General features: G+C 39.5%; 1 protein-coding gene across 3 annotated transcripts in view; it reads right to left on the reverse strand.

The window, feature by feature from the left end:
- LOC149799198 (amine oxidase [flavin-containing] B-like) overlaps positions 1–16,992 on the reverse strand; it is a 96,416-nt gene that overhangs the window by 42,195 nt on the left and 37,229 nt on the right. For all 3 annotated transcript variants that reach the window (XM_089958461.1, XM_089958462.1, XM_089958463.1), the window contains exon 6: positions 12,888–13,029. In XM_089958461.1, the coding sequence (XP_089814587.1) occupies positions 12,888–13,029 (142 nt within the window). The remainder of the gene's footprint in view (positions 1–12,887; positions 13,030–16,992) is intronic.

A 16,992-nucleotide genomic window follows, 5' to 3' on the forward strand; every position in this document is an offset into this window, starting at 1 on the left:
GTGATATTGACATATTTTCTATCATTATATAAGCCACACTGAGAGGTGTGATCTTGGCATATGTTCTATAATTATATAAGCCACACTGAGAGGTGTGATATTGACATATTTTCTATCATTATATAAGCCACACTGAGAGGTGTGATCTTGGCATATATTCTATCTTTATATAAGCCACATTGAGAGGTGTGATCTTGGCATGTATTTGATCATTATATAAGCCACACTGAGAGGTGTGATATTGACATATGTTCTATAATTATATAAGCCACACTGAGAGGTGTGATATTGACATATTTTCTATCATTATATAAGCCACACTGAGAGGTGTGATCTTGGCATATATTCTATCTTTATATAAGCCACATTGAGAGGTGTGATCTTGGCATGTATTTGATCATTATATAAGCCACACTGAGAGGTGTGATAATGACATATTTTCTATCATTATATAAGCCACACTGAGAGGTGTGATATTGACATATTTTCTATCATTATATAAGCCACACTGAGAGGTGTGATCTTGGCATAAGCTCTTCATAACACTTCCTTCTTGACACCACAGAACTGGCAGACTATACTGAATAACTGGCAGAATACACTCAGTCTGTATGACTGGTAGAATGCTCTGTATAACTGGCAGAATGCTCTGTATAACTGGCAGAATGCGCTGTATAACTGTCAGAATGTACTGTATAACTGATAGGATGTACTGTATAACTGTCAGAATGTACTGTATAACTGGCAGAATGTACTGCATAACTGATAGAATGCTCTGTATAACTGGTAGAATACACTGTATAACTGTCAGAATGTACTGTATAACTGGCAGAATGTACTGTATAACTGATAGAATGCACTGTATAACTGTCAGAATGTACTGTATAATTGGCAGAATGTACTGTATAACTGATAGAATGCCCTGTATAACTGGTAGAATACATTGTATAACTGTCAGAATGTACTGTATAACTGGTAGAATGCACTGTAAAACTGGTAGAATGTACTGTATAACTGGCAGAATACACTCAGTCTGTATGATTGGTAGAATGCTCTTTATAACTGGTATAATGCACTGTATAACTGGCAGAATGCACTGTATAACTGTCAGAATGTACTGTATAACTGGCAGAATGTACTGTATAACTGATAGAATGCACTGTATAACTGTCAGAAAGTACTGTATAACTGGAAGAATGTACTGTATAACTGATAGAATGCTCTGTATAACTGGTAGAATGCACTGTATAACTGTCAGAATGTACTGTATAACTGGTAGAATGCACTGTATAACTGGCAGAATGTACTGTATAACTGATAGAATGCACTGAATAACTGGTAGAATGCACTGAATAACTCAAAATGTACTGTATAACTGGCAGAACGCACTGTATAACTGTCAGAATGTACTGTATAACTGGCAGAATGCACTGTATAACTGGTAGAATGTACTGTATTATTGGTAGAATGCACTGTATAACTGGTAGAATGTACTGTATAACTGGTAGAATGTACTGTATAACTGGCAGAATACACTCAGTCTGTATGATTGGTAGAATGCTCTTTATAACTGGTATAATGCACTGTATAACTGGCAGAATGCACTGTATAACTGTCAGAATGTACTGTATAACTGGCAGAATGTACTGTATAACTGATAGAATGCACTGTATAACTGTCAGAAAGTACTGTATAACTGGAAGAATGTACTGTATAACTGATAGAATGCTCTGTATAACTGGTAGAATGTACTGTATAACTGTCAGAATGTACTGTATAACTGGTAGAATGCACTGTATAACTGGCAGAATGTACTGTATAACTGATAGAATGCACTGAATAACTGGTAGAATGCACTGAATAACTCAAAATGTACTGTATAACTGGCAGAACGCACTGTATAACTGTCAGAATGTACTGTATAACTTGCAGAATGCACTGTATAACTGGTAGAATGTACTGTATTATTGGTAGAATGCACTGTATAACTGGTAGAATGTACTGTATAACTGGTAGAATGTATTCTGTATAAATGGTAGAATGCACTGTATAATTAGCACAATGCACTGTATAATAGAATGTAAACTGTAGAATTAGCACAACGCTGTATAACTGGTAGAATGCACTGTATAATTGGCAGAATACACTGTATAATTGGTAAAATGTGTGTGTGATTTGGACTTTTAACGTAGCTTTAACAATTTTTCTGTCTTATCGCTATGATGTCTGCAGTCAGTGATGTCTAGTCACATTATCCTGATACCAGGCTGACCAGTCCTAACACTAATTTCTTAATGCTGAGCACTAAGCGAGGCAGCTGTTAGTACCATTTTTGTAAGTCTTTGGTATGACTTGGCCAGGGATTGAACCCATGACCGGGCCACATCTGAGGCAGATGCTCTAACCACTAGGCCACCGGAGCAGTCTTAGTAGAATGTACACTGTATAATTGGTAGAATACACTGTATAATTGGTAGAATTTACACTGTATAATTGATAGAATGTACACTGTATATTTGGTAGAATGTACTGTATAACTGGTAGAATGTACACTGTATAATTGGTAGAATGTACACTGTATAATTGGTAGAATACACTGTATAATTGGCAGAATGTACTGTATAACTGGTAGACTGTACACTGTATAATTGGTAGAATGTACTGTATAACTGGTAGAATGTACACTGTATAATTGGTAGAATGTAAACTGTATAATTGGTAGAATACACTGTATAATTGGTAGAATGTACTGTATAACTGGTAGACTGTACACTGTATAATTGGTAGAATGTACTGTATAACTGGTAGAATGTACACTGTATAATTGGTAGAATGTAAACTGTATAATTGGTAGAATACACTGTATAATTGGTAGAATGTACTGTATAACTGGTAGAATGTACACTGCATAATTGGTAGACTGTACACTGTATATTTGGTAGAATGTACTGTATAACTGGTAGAATGTACACTGTATAATTGGTAGAATGTACACTGTATAATTGGTAGAATGTACTGTATAACTGGTAGAATGTACACTGAATAATTGGTAGAATGTACACTGTATAATTGGTAGAATACACTGTATAATTGGTAGAATGTACTGTATAACTGGTAGAATGTACACTGTATAATTGGTAGAATGTACTGTATAACTGGTAGAATGTACACTGTATAATTGGTAGAATGTAAACTGTATAATTGGTAGAATACACTGTATAATTGATAGAATGTACTGTATAACTGGTAGACTGTACACTGTATAATTGGTAGAATGTACTGTATAACTGGTAGAATGTACACTGTATAATTGGAAGAATGTGCTGTATAACTGGTAGAATGTACACTGTATAATTGGTAGAATGTACACTGTATTATTGGCGGACTGCACAATATAAATGGTAGACTGTACTGTATAACTGGTAGTGTGTGCGTCTGTGTGAATTGGATTTTTAATGTAGCTTTAAAAACTTTTTAGTCTTATCACTATGATGTCTGCAGTGTGGTAGTTTATAGTGATGTCTACCATCATGTCCCACCCAGTCACACTATCCTGATACCAGTCCTAACACTAAGCTCTTAATGCTGAAGAACCAAAGAGGCAGATGTTGCTACCTTTTTTCATATCTTTGGTATGACTTGGCTGGGGTCTGATACTAACCAATTAGGCCAGTGAAACAGTATATATATAACACTAGTAGAATGCACTAAATTATTGGTAGAATATACACTGTATAATTGGTAACATGCTCTGAATGATTGGTAGAATGTACACTGTATAATTGGTAGAATGTATAATGTATATGCTCAATGTATAATTGGCAGAATGCACTGTATAATGGGCAGAATGTACACTGTATAATTGGTAGCATGCACTGAATGATTGGTAGAATGTACACTGTATAATTGGTAGAATATATAATGTATATGTACAGTATATAAATGGTAGAATGAACTGGAAAATTGGTAGAATATAAACTTTATAATTCGTAGAATGTACCATATCAATGGCAGAATGCACAGTTTATTGGTAGAATATACACTGTAGAATTGGTAGAATATGCTGTATAGTTAGTAGAATGTACACTGTATAATTAGTAGAATGTACATTGTGTAATTGGTCAAATGTACACTGTATAATTAGTAGAATGTACACTGTATAATTAGTAGAATGTACATTGTGTAATTGGTCAAATGTACACTGTATAATTAGTAGAATGTACACTGTATAGTTAGTAGAATGTACATTGTGTAATTGGTCAAATGTACACTGTATAATTAGTAGAATGTACACTGTATAGTTGGGGGGTGCGTGGCCTGGGCCTGACGTCCCGCTTGCCAAAGGAAAGTGAAGCGTCTCTCATAGCCTCTCCTTCCCAGGTGTAGTGATCGCCGCAGGACCATTGTCTCGCTCTGCGGGGCAGGAGGTTACTTGCATATGGCCTCTCCTACACTATTGTGTCCACAGCAGCACCTTCACGCGGTGCCCCCTGTTTTAACAGAGCCTGCTGTGTGGCGCGACCGAGTACCCGGCGGTATAACTGGGTGGGCAGACTGGGCTCATTAGCCTTGGCAGGCAACCAGTCTAAGAGAAGGGAAACTCTGACCCCAAACCCGGGCAGATGAAGCTCGTTAGCCTTGTCAGGCAGTTCATCTAGGAGAAGGAAACTCTGATTCAAAACCAACCAAGTCCCATCCATTGGATTATGGCTCCACTGCCTTGTGGATATCTTCGGGAGAAGGAAAGGCTACGGGAGTAAACCCAGACAGAAAATCAGGAGTGGAGCCCCTAAGGCGGCTGGGGGTCGACTACGACCTCCTTCCGGCAGCTCCTGCATCCAAACTGGTGCCAAATGTCATGCTCAGCATTCCTTTGGACCCCACCAGCAAGGACGAGAGGGGGATCCTGACGTCTGGGCAGCCCAGGATCTCCATATTCCACGCCCAGGCTTGCGCCCTGGAGAGGACACTCCAGTCTCGCTACTGAGTGAGGAAACAACACGGAAGCTGACAGTTTACGGGTTATAAGTCCCACCCGATTGGCGTAGGGAAGGGGCGCCACGGGTCAGCTTTGACGGTGGGAGGGATCATCGTGTCCCACTGGCCAACTATCGCCCGCCTCAAGCCGGGCAGCCCCCGGTCAATAAGGTGTTGACCCGCCATCGTCTGCCTGCTCCAGTGGGTGTCTGGAGCTCAGTGTGTTGTTCAGCATGACAAGCAGACGGTAATTCCACACCAGACAAAAGAAACAAGAAACCAATAAAGAAGACTCCAGCTCTTCGATTTGCAAGCTGGAATGTGCGCACCATGTGTACAGGCATCTCCGACGACCTCAGAGAAGTGGACGACACCAGAAAGACGGCCATCATCGATAGAGAACTCACCAGACTAAATATCAGCATAGCTGCCCTCCAGGAAACCAGGCTCGCCTCTAGTGGCTCCCTCAGAGAGGAAAACTACACCTTCTTCTGGAAGGGTCGAGAACCTGAGGAGCCCCATCAGCACGGAGTGGGCTTTGCCATCAAAAACAATCTCCTGGCCTCGGTTGAACCTCCAACAAGGGGCACTGAGCGTCTCTTGTCCATCCGCCTCACCACTACTTCAGGTCCTGTCAACATCATCAGTGTCTACGCCCCAACCCTCATGTCATCAGAAGACGTGAAGGATCAGTTCTATGGGCAGCTGGACGAACAGATCAAAGGATGCCCCAAAAATGAACCACTATTCCTCCTCGGCGACTTTAATGCCAGAGTAGGTGCGGACCACGAGTCCTGGCCTACCTGCCTCGGATATCATGGCACTGGAAAGACCAACGAAAACGGCCAGAGACTGCTGGAGCTATGCACCTACCATGGCCTGTGCATCACAAACACCTTCTTCAAGTGTAAGCCACAACACAAAGTGTCATGGAAACACCCCAGATCTCATCACTGGCACCAACTCGACTTGGTCATCACCAGGCGCTCTGCCCTTTACAGCGTCCTCTCCACCAGAACCTACCACAGTGCAGACTGTGACTCCGACCATGCCCTTGTGAGCAGCAGAGTGCGACTACAGCCACATGTGCTACACCGCACAAAACCAAAAGGATGTCTTCGCATAAACACTGCACAGATGTCAGTCCCTGCCAAGGTGGAGGAGTATGTGTCTGCCCTGAACAAGGCTCTCCAGGACCTGCCTGAGTATGACGCTACAGCCAAGTGGAACGCCATGAAGGGTGCCATCTACAGTACAGCTATGTCAATGTTTGGCAAGAAGGAACGACCCAGCCAGGACTGGTTCAATGCACACCTATCAAGGATGGAACCACAAATCGAGGAGAAACGAAAAGCCTTCATAGCTTACAAAAAATGCCCTAATGAACGGACGCTTGCTGCTCTCAGAAGTGCCCGAAGTAACACCCAACGCATTGCTAGACAGTGTGCAAACGAGTACTGGCAACAACTGTGTGAAGGGATCCAGCGAAGTGCCGAGTCCGGACACATCCAAGGCATGTACAGTGGCATCAAGAAGGCTCTAGGCCCTACAGTGAAAGGGGTTGCTCCCCTGAAATCCCTGACGGGAGAGAAGATCACAGACCATGGGCAACAGATGGCCAGATGGGTGGAGCACTACTCAGAACTATACTCCCGAGAAACGTCAGTCACTGATGCAGCCCTCAGCAGCATAAAGAATCTGCCCACCATGGAAGAGCTCGACAAAGTGCCAACCTTAGAGGAGCTCAGCAAAGCAATCGACTGCCTTCCAAACAACAAAGCACCAGGTAGTGACAGCATCCCACCCGAAGCTATCAAACGTGGAAAACCAGCATTGATTAAACCACTGCACGAGCTACTTTGCCGCTGCTGGGAGGAAGGAGTAGTCCCCCAAGACATGCGTGATGCCACAATTGTGACCCTTTACAAAAACAAGGGCGACCGCAGTGACTGTAATAATTACAGAGGGATCTCGCTCTTGAGTATTGTTGGTAAAGTGTACGCCCGCATCATACTCAACAGGCTGCAGTTGCTGGCAGACCGTGTGTACCCGGAATCACAGTGCGGCTTCAGAGCAGGCAGGTCGACGACAGACATGATCTTCTCCCTACGACAACTCCAAGAGAAGAGCAGAGAGCAAGGTCAACCACTCTACATGATGTTCATCGACCTCACCAAGGCCTTTGACTTGGTCAGCAGGAAGGGCCTTTTTGAACTTCTGAGTAAGATCGGTTGCCCCCCAAAACTCCTCAGCATGATAATCTCTTTCCATGCAGATATGAAGGGAACAGTCATGTACAATGGATCATCCTCAACTTCCTTCCCAATTAACAGTGGTGTGAAGCAGGGCTGCGTGCTGGCACCAACACTTTTTGGGATCTTCTTCTCCCTGCTCCTGTCCTACGCCTTCGACACGTCCACGGATGGCATATATCTACACACCAGGTCTGATGGGAGCCTGTTCAACCTGGCACGACTGCGCTCAAAGACCAAAGTGAGAGCTGTGCTCATCAGGGAGATGCTTTTTGCAGATGACGCAGCTCTTGTGGCCCACACCGAGGAAGCCCTCCAGAGACTGGGAGACCGTTTTGCTGTTGCCTGCACGCACTTTGGTCTCACAATCAGCTTGGAAAAAACAAATGTCAGCGTGCAAGATACCACCATTGCCCCTTCAATCAAAATCAACGGTGTCACCCTGGAAGCAGTCAACAACTTTACCTACCTAGGGTCAACCATCAGCAACACTCTCTCGATTGATATGGAGCTGGACAGAAGGCTTGGAAAGGCAAACACCATCATGGCTCGATTAACAAAGAGGGTTTGGGAAAACAACGCGCTGACAGAGCACACCAAGGTCCGAGTCTACCAGGCCTGCGTTCTCAGCACCCTTCTATATGGAAGTGAGACGTGGAGTACCTACATGAGGCAAGAACACCGGCTCAACTCCTTCCATATACGGTGCCTAAAACGCATCCTGAAAATCAGCTGGCAAGACCGTGTTCCACACAGCGAGATCCTGCAGCGTGCAAGAACCCCCAGCATGTACTCCCTGCTAATTAAACGCCGCCTTCGATGGCTGGGTCACGTCCGACGCATGGAGGATGGAAGGCTGCCAAAGGACATCTTATATGGACAGCTGGCCACTGGCATGAGAAGAGTCGGACGCCCCTCACTCCGTTTCAAAGATGTGTGCAAGAGGGACATGAAGGCATGCAACATTTCACCCGATGGCTGGGAAGAGCTGGCTGAGGACCGAGGCACCTGGAGACTGATGGTAAACAATGGCATATCAGTCGCTGATGCGAGGAGAGGCCAGTTGGTGGCAGAGAAACGTAGGAGAAAGAAGAACGCAACAGCAACCACAGTAATGCAGACTTCCCAGTATGTCTGCACCAACTGCAGTAGGGACTGTCACTCACGTATAGGCCTGCACAGCCACAGCAGACGTTGCCAACAGAGACAGGCAACACCCCAAGGGCGCTATTTGCATGGTCTTTCGAGACCGAGTCGCCAATGATGATGACACTGTATAGTTAGTAGAATGTACACTGTATAATTAGTAGAATGTACATTGTGTAATTGGTCAAATGTACACTGTATAATTAGTACAATGTAATAATAATAATGAGGACTTTGTATAGCGCCTAATCTTTAGAAGCTAAGCGCTTTACAACATTAAACAACACATATACCATAAAAAACCCATATATAATGATATTATTACATAAAAAAACACCATTAAATTAGAAAACATAAAAACATGCTGTAAATATCTAAGGTAGGGAACATTATTAGGTCTTTAAGTTTTTACACTGTATTACTGGTAGAATGTACATTGTGTAATTGGTAGAATGTACACGGTATATTTAGTAGAATGTACACTGTATAAATATTAGAATGCACTGTACAAATGGTAGTAGAATGCACTGTATAAATAGTAGTAGAATGTACTGTATAATTAGTAGATCCCATTTTCTATGCATTGCTTCATTTTGAAATTTTTAGACAGGAAAACAAGGACCTTTTTTGTTTTTCATGAAAATGTGTGGCGTTATACTATACAAAAGTTGTAGCCTTACACGGTACAAAATTGATCATTTTACTTGCATTGTTAATGGAATCAATACATTATTATGTGTGTGTGTTTTGGACTTTTAGCACAGCTTTTAAAAAAATTCAGTTATATCACTACGATGTCTGCACTGTGACGATTTATAGTGATGTCTAGTGCTGGGGCATAATGTGCTGCAGACATACGTAAGCATGATGTCCCACCCAGTCACATTATCCTGACACCAGACCGACCAGTCCTAACATGAACCTCTTAATGCTGAGCAAAAAGTGAGGCAGCTGCTGGTACCATTTATATAGGTCTTTGGTATGCCTTGGCTGGGGTTTGAACCAGCAACCTCCCACATCCAAGGCAGACACTCCCACTAATACATAGCTGGTTGACTTTTTCTAGACCTCACACTAAACTAAACCTTTGTTAACAGCAATCTAACCCTCAAAGCACTGGAGGTAATGCAGTCAGAAAATTTGGTACAATCTAGTTCTTCATTAATTTTAATGGAAAATACCATGAATTTGATGATAGTAAAATGGAATTTTAATCAACAGTATTCTATCAAAAGAAGCAAAAGGAACATTCTGAAACTTTGCTTCTAACTGACCATAGATTAACAATATAATGTAAGTTACAAAAGTAGTCAATTAGCAATATACTGTAAGTTACAAAGTAGTCAATTAGCAATATACTGTAAGTTACAAAAGTAGTCAATTAGCAATATACTGTAAGTTACAAAAGTAGTCAATTAGCAATATACCTTAAGTTACAAAAGTAGTCAATTAGCAATATACTTTAAGTTACAAAAGTAGTGACTGTAGCTAACAACTATGATATGTATAATTATATTGTGTGCTTAGCTTCTGTCCATGACTGTAGATTATAATGTAATGGTCAATTATAACTATTTGTCCATGGTTGTAAGTTGTAAATAGGATAATTACACAACATTTGAGTTTGGAACATTCTAGGCATAGTCTTGTTTGCAATTAGATTGGAATTATCCACTGGAATGGTTCACCTCTAGGACAGGTGAAAATGTATGTTACCATATTTCATGTTATTTTTCGTACACAAAAAAATAATTATTAATTTCAGTGTACAAAAAATTATATGTAAAATGGTGATGGACTTGATGAAGAGAACTAATTAACAATAATATTTAAAGGTTAGGTCTGTGAAGTCCTTTGTCCATTTGTTAACAAATACCAGTAGATATTGTAATGACAATAAGAGAGCTTATACACATGGACACCCAGATGTTATTTTTTGCGGGGGTGGTGGTGTCAATCAGCCACGGCTGGAGAGTTAGTATAGTAAGCAGTCTGTAATTAAAGCTAATATTTACTAAGCATTTTGAACAGAATCTTGTAACATATTTTCAGCTTCATTTGCATGATTAAACTTGTTGAGGGGGGTCACATGACCCCCTTGACTTATGCTGTGGGCGCCAATGCTTATGTATCAATCATTGTATTTTCTCAATTAATTATTAATTTTTGTAAAAACAAAATGGCAATATGCTATTTTCCATCTTTTTCTGGCAAACATAAACCTTCTTAGTAGAATTTTATGCCTGATAATTTAATTATTTTTTTCTTCGAAAAATACAAAGTGATATCATATGTACAAAAAATTATGATACATTTAAATAATTATTATTTTGATAACTGGACTGTGTACGAAACATTAAAGGGTACAAAAAAATACATGAAATACGGTAATATAGATCTGATAACCAACAACTCATTCTTGTTCCTTGTAAGTCTGTAAGAAATCCATGATCAGAGCCTGCAGTTGTGTTGTTGAAATTCAATATAATTTCAGAGGAATTTTTTATTTAAATTATTCATTGAGATTAATAAAATGTACATTCACTTATGGACTTATATAATTTACTTTGGGATTATAGTGAACTCATTCAAAGACATCATGGACTGCATCACTGTGTCATATCAGGACATTCAAGACTATTGGAATTTATCTGGAACAATCTATATGTAATAGGACATTTAGGTATATTTGGGATTCAATTCACAATACTGTATGCATCTCTTGAATATTCACACTGTATAGATCAGGGGTCTCAAACTCAAACCACCCTGAGGGCCGCATGAGGGGATTTTCAATGGCCCAAGGGCCACACCACCTTTGTTATCTCTCATGACACCTTGTGATGCCAATCATTTTGCGGGCCACAGGATACGGCTTGGCGGGCCGCGTGTTTGAGATCCCTACTCTACAGTCTTATAGCGAAACTTGCTCTTACTGAATCTTCGTTGCACTGACTAACATTGGTAAAGAAACTTCTTTGTTTGCATAATGCTGATTTAAGTTGCATAACTTTATCATCTCTAATTTTGCCCGCATAAGCATCATATTTCTCACGGTGCATTGTTTCATAATGCCGACGCACGTTATACTCCTTTGGAACAGCTATCATTTGTTGACAAACGAGACATTGAATTTTATCACTGTCCTCAGTGACAAAATATAAATCCTCCCATCTGACCTGAAAAACTCTCTTTTCATCTGCGAGTTTTCTTTTTTTCGAAACAGAAGACATTTTTACGGGCTTTTATGTTTATAAAAATGCAGCAAAATCAACTTTATAATTCAACATCAACTTGATCACTTTACTAAAATAACGAAACCGGAAGTCCGCATTAAGGGCGACAATTAATAGAAAGACTACGAATAAATAAGTCAGAGTTTCTTATGGTTAAAATGGCGCTAACGTTAAAGTTCAAAAGGCGGCGAGAGAAAAAGAAATAAATGAATAGTCAATTTTTTGAAAATCCCAAAATGCATCGCGGGCCGCACAATATGCCCTTGCGGGCTGCGTGTTTGAGCCTCTGGTATAGATGAAATATTAACTGCTTGTTAATTTTACTTAATAAATTGTTGCTTTCACTTCTTTCTGTTACATATTTTGAGACATTGAGTTGAAATAATCAACAGAAGGTGGGAAGATCCATGTTTAACCCTTTACCTCATAGAGCATAGTGACAAAGGGCAGCACGCTATAAATAGAACACATGTTACCTAGTCGACAGCATATGCATAGGCCTGCCTGTGACCTGTTAAGCAATGTAGTGTATGTTACGTTTAACAGCAATTTTAACCATTTTACATTTTTGGTACACATCTATTATATGTGGAAAAATTTAAGAGTAAAGTCCGATTGTTATAGCTGTGTAATTATTTGTCACGGAATAATTTTTTATGTGCTTTAAAATCTTGAGAGAACTCGTTCACCGTCATGTCAGTGAGGCCGCGTGACCAACTGTAGCTGCTATTTCCCATACTCGAAATTAACATGTTTTTCGTCTGCGTCTACATTACTAAGTCATCTGAATTTGATAATTTATAAAAAACTAATTGCTGCCTGCATCAATATCAGAGCCTTTACCTAAGTTATTGAATCTTTCATAGTTGTGATTCTAATCGTGAAAACTTCGTAAGTACTGAATGAAAGCCACAACCACCATTTTGGAGAGTGGAGATTACGACCAAGTTACTTTAAATAGCAGATATTGACCAGTGCATAAACAGCGACCACGTGATCTGACGTAATTGTGATTTGCAGAAATGAATGTAGAATCTAATAGGTGGGTTTTCCCCGAAGGTGGCACTACAAAAACCAGCTAAAAATGGCTGATGTTTACAGCAGGCGTCAAAAGGCGCTTCCATGCGAATGGACTAGAAGCGTCCAAAGACACTTGCATGAGGTAAAGGGCTGAAAAGATTTATTGTTGAAAACAGCATTTCATTGCTGTCCAAAATTTTCCTAATTCAGTGTTCTAATCCATAAATGACACTTGTTAAGGCTTCCCATATATTACCTGTGCTCCATTAGTGATGGAACTAAGCCTTGTGATGCCCCCACCAGAGTTAATATACCACAAGGCAAACAAAAGTGATACTTCATGTACTTCCACACACATTACAGATGCTACGAATATCCTGATCAACTCCTTCACTGTCCTGGAATAAAAATGTATTCGCATCATTCTCCTCATTCAGAGTGACAGACTATACACATAAAACGAATGAATGTAGCTCATCACTCATCTGTATTCAAACAAACATAGTATAGTAATTTAGTTTATCTCTCTGAAACCTCAATTAATTCCAACTTCACTAGAACCATGAAAGTGTCAGTTTGTAGTCAGTCTAGATATGTCCTACAACAACACTTGTCAGTTCGTAACCTGTCTTACATATGTCCTACAACAACTGTCAGTTTTTAGTCAGTCTTATATATATCCTACAACAACTGTATCAGTTTGTAGTCAATCTAACATATGTCCTGCAACAACTCTGTCAGTTTTTAGTCAGTCTTACATATGTCCTACAACAACTGTCAGTTTGTAATCAGTTTTACATATCATATGTCGTACAATAACTGTTAGTTTAAAGTCCATCTTACATATCATATGTCGTACAATAACTGTCAGTTTCAAGTCCATCTTACATATCATATGTCGTACAAAAACTGTCAGTTTCAAGTCCGTCTTACATATCATATGTCGTACAATAACTGTCAGTTTCAAGTCCATCTTACATATATGTCATACAATAACTGTCAGTTTCAAGTCCATTTTACATATCATATGTCGTACAATAACTGTCAGTTTCAAGTCCATCTTACATATCATATGTCGCACAATAACTTTCAGTTTCAAGTCCATCTTACAGTAACTGTCAGTATGTTATTACTTGTACGTTGGTTCCAACTTAATGCAAATCTGGATCCATGTTATTTGCAGCTGGACTTAACTTAAAAGCAAGTATATATGGTATGTTCTGAGTTATGCATTAGGGATAGCTTTAATTAACAAGCAAATAAAAATGAAGAAGATATAAAAGATATAACTGTCACACTAGCACAAAAGGTGACTGCCATATTTTCAGTGATACATTACTACTTTTCGCACCATATAAAAATGAATTGCTTCAATGCTCTCCTCGAAAAAATAACTGCCATACTTTTCAATCTGACATTGATACCTTTGAGCTACACTGACAGGAGTATGATAAATGCAAACAAGAAGAAATATGTTTACACGTTGATTTACATGATACCCAGTGCACCTTTTTATACACATTGATTTACATGATACCAAGTGTGCCTTTTCATACACATTGATTTACATGATACCCAGTGCACCTTTTTATACACACTGATTTATATGATACCAAGTGTGCTTTTTTATACACATTGATTTACATGATACCAAGTGTGCCTTTTAATACACGTTGATTTACATGATACCAAGTGTGCCTTTTTATACACATTGATTTACATGATACCAAGTGTGCCTTTTTATACACACTGATTTACATCAGTGGTTCCCAAGCTTTTCAAGTAGAGGGCCATATCTACTATTTTTGGTAATTAAGTGGGCCACAATGTTATAAAATTATAAATGTTTATCAATGTTTATAAAATAATAAAAGTCGTGTAATTTCATTCTTAAATTTATTAACTTTCAGCAACCAAATTCTAAAACTTTAAAAGCAGTCAGTGTCAGTCCTACACTACAGTCATTTTCGGTTTTAAATCAAATGTTCATTTAACAATTTTAAATCTGTTTCGAAAACCGATATTAATATAACTAATTTACAATTGTAACTGTTCTTCACAACCAGTTACTGAAGTTCATATGCCAGTTTATCAATGTCTGGGCACAAAGCTGTCATGCCCAAAGTCATAAGCGCAGTTTGGTTACTGTCAGTGAGTCTGGAACGTTGCTTGTTTTTTATAATTGTCATTGCAGAAAATGACTGCTAGCATCTATAAGCCGAACCAAAACGACAAATATATCTCTGTGCGAATGAACGCAAGTGTTCAAATTGTTCGACAGGCAATAGTTGCCAGAATGAGATCATATGATCAGCTGAGGGTGAAGCAGGCAGCTCCAGGAATTTGCATCTCAGTGCAGAATTGCATTTCAAATCAATTACTTTGTGCTGAAGGTTTTGCTGAAATTGGCAGATCTTGGCATCCGGAAATACAAACGAATTTATGAAGAGGGCAACATTATCCTCCTCTGCTGTGAACTCTTGAAATCTCGACTGAAAGATATCCAGAAGACTTTCCACTTCAACCTTGTACCGTAACAGGTCAAATTTCTTTTCCACCACAAGTGTCTTCAGAGTTGGAAATGCCTTTAAAGTCCCTTCTGTCAGCTGTCTGATAAACAGGTGCAGTTTCATTTTAAATGCAGAAATGTCATCGCACAAATTTGTGAACAGTTTGTCTGTTCCCTGAAGCCTCGCATTTAAAGAGTTTAAATGAGACGTGATGTCCACCAAAAATGCCAGGTCATTAAGCCAGTCATCATTCTGCAGACATTCCCGTTCTGTAGGCAATTCATCTATTTCAGACAAAAACAGATAGACGCTATTTTTCATGCCCATAAAAGTGACAGTACTTTCCCTTTAGACAGCCAACTGACTTTACAGTGTATCAGTAGCTCACCATATTCCTCGTTCAGGTCTGATAGAAACTGTCTGAACTCACGCCTGTTCAGCGCCTTGCTTTGAAATTTGTTTACACATCTCAGAACAACATCCATGACATGTTTCAGATTTAATGTCTTTCCACACGGTGCTTCCTGGTGAATGATACAATGATATTTTAATATAGTGCGGTCAAAAAACTGTTCCAATGCCAGACATTCAGATTTTTTACCCGTCAAAGCCGGAGCACCATTGGTGCATACGCTATCCAATTTTGTCCATTCTATGTTGTTTTTCTCTACACACAACTTCAGAGTTTCAAACAGATCAATTCCTTTGGTAGTCGCATGCATCGATTCAAGTCCTAGAAGTTCTTCAATGACTTCAAAATTATCGTTTATTGCTCGAACAAAAACTGTGACCTGAGCTGTGTCAGAAATGTCAGTGGATTCGTCCATTGCCAATGAATTATTTTTAATACAATTTTTGACGTGTTGCTACTTGACGATGAACATCACTGGCCAACTCTTCAACTCGCCTAGCCATAGCATTATTAGACAAAGGAATCTGATCAAATTTTGTCTCACACTTTTTATCGCCAAGCATTCTAGCAGCAATTTTAAGCGAAGGCTTTATTATTTCTTCCGCATCGGTGAACGGCTTCTTTTTGCGAGTCAACAGAAGAGCGACTTCGTACGACGCAACAAAAGCACTCCTGCTCTGTTCTTTAGCCTTGGTGAAAAATGACTGCTGTCTGGTCAGAGAACCTTCTGTCTTAGCTATGAAATCTTTTCTTAACTCTGAACCGACCAGATATTGAGCATTTATGTCTGAATGTGTGGTCGTGTAGTGTTGTTCCAGATTGTATTTTTTCGTAACAGAAACACAAAATCCACAGATTAATCAAACCGGTTTACCACTACGACTAGGCACAAACATAAATTTCTCTGTCCAATCTGCGTTGAATTCACAACAAGCAATGTCCTCAAATTTTCGCTTATTAGCATTGTTTGATTCTACATTAGCCATGTTCATGCTTATCGGCTTTAACGGTAAATTTTTATTTGAAAAATCTAATTTCTTCACCAAACTGCAGACTACTAAACAGTTGTAACAGATGACATCATGGCGTCTTGCGCACTCTGATTGGTTGACAAGGCTGGGAAAAGAGAATTTCCAAACGTTTCGTTAGCTAACTCAACGGGCACATTCGATAATTATATCCAAGCACAACAACCACAGAGTGATATATCGAACGCTGACGAAGCTCCGAGTGCTCGACCAAAATGACAGACTTCTTAGACTTAGAAATAACATTCTAGACTCTAGAATACTGTAGATCGCGCATTATTGCAACTTTCGTCTAGTTATTATTTATTTATTTGAAAGTCAAAATTGTTTTGAAATTATTAGAATACATTATAGTAAATATAGAGGCCTCGCGGGCGACTTTCTGAGAGCTGAAGGGCCACAAGTTGCCCA

Source organism: Sinohyriopsis cumingii, chromosome 5 (genome assembly GCF_028554795.1).
Source record: "Sinohyriopsis cumingii isolate HCF-2022 chromosome 5, ASM2855479v2, whole genome shotgun sequence".
Taxonomy (NCBI): domain Eukaryota; kingdom Metazoa; phylum Mollusca; class Bivalvia; order Unionida; family Unionidae; genus Sinohyriopsis; species Sinohyriopsis cumingii.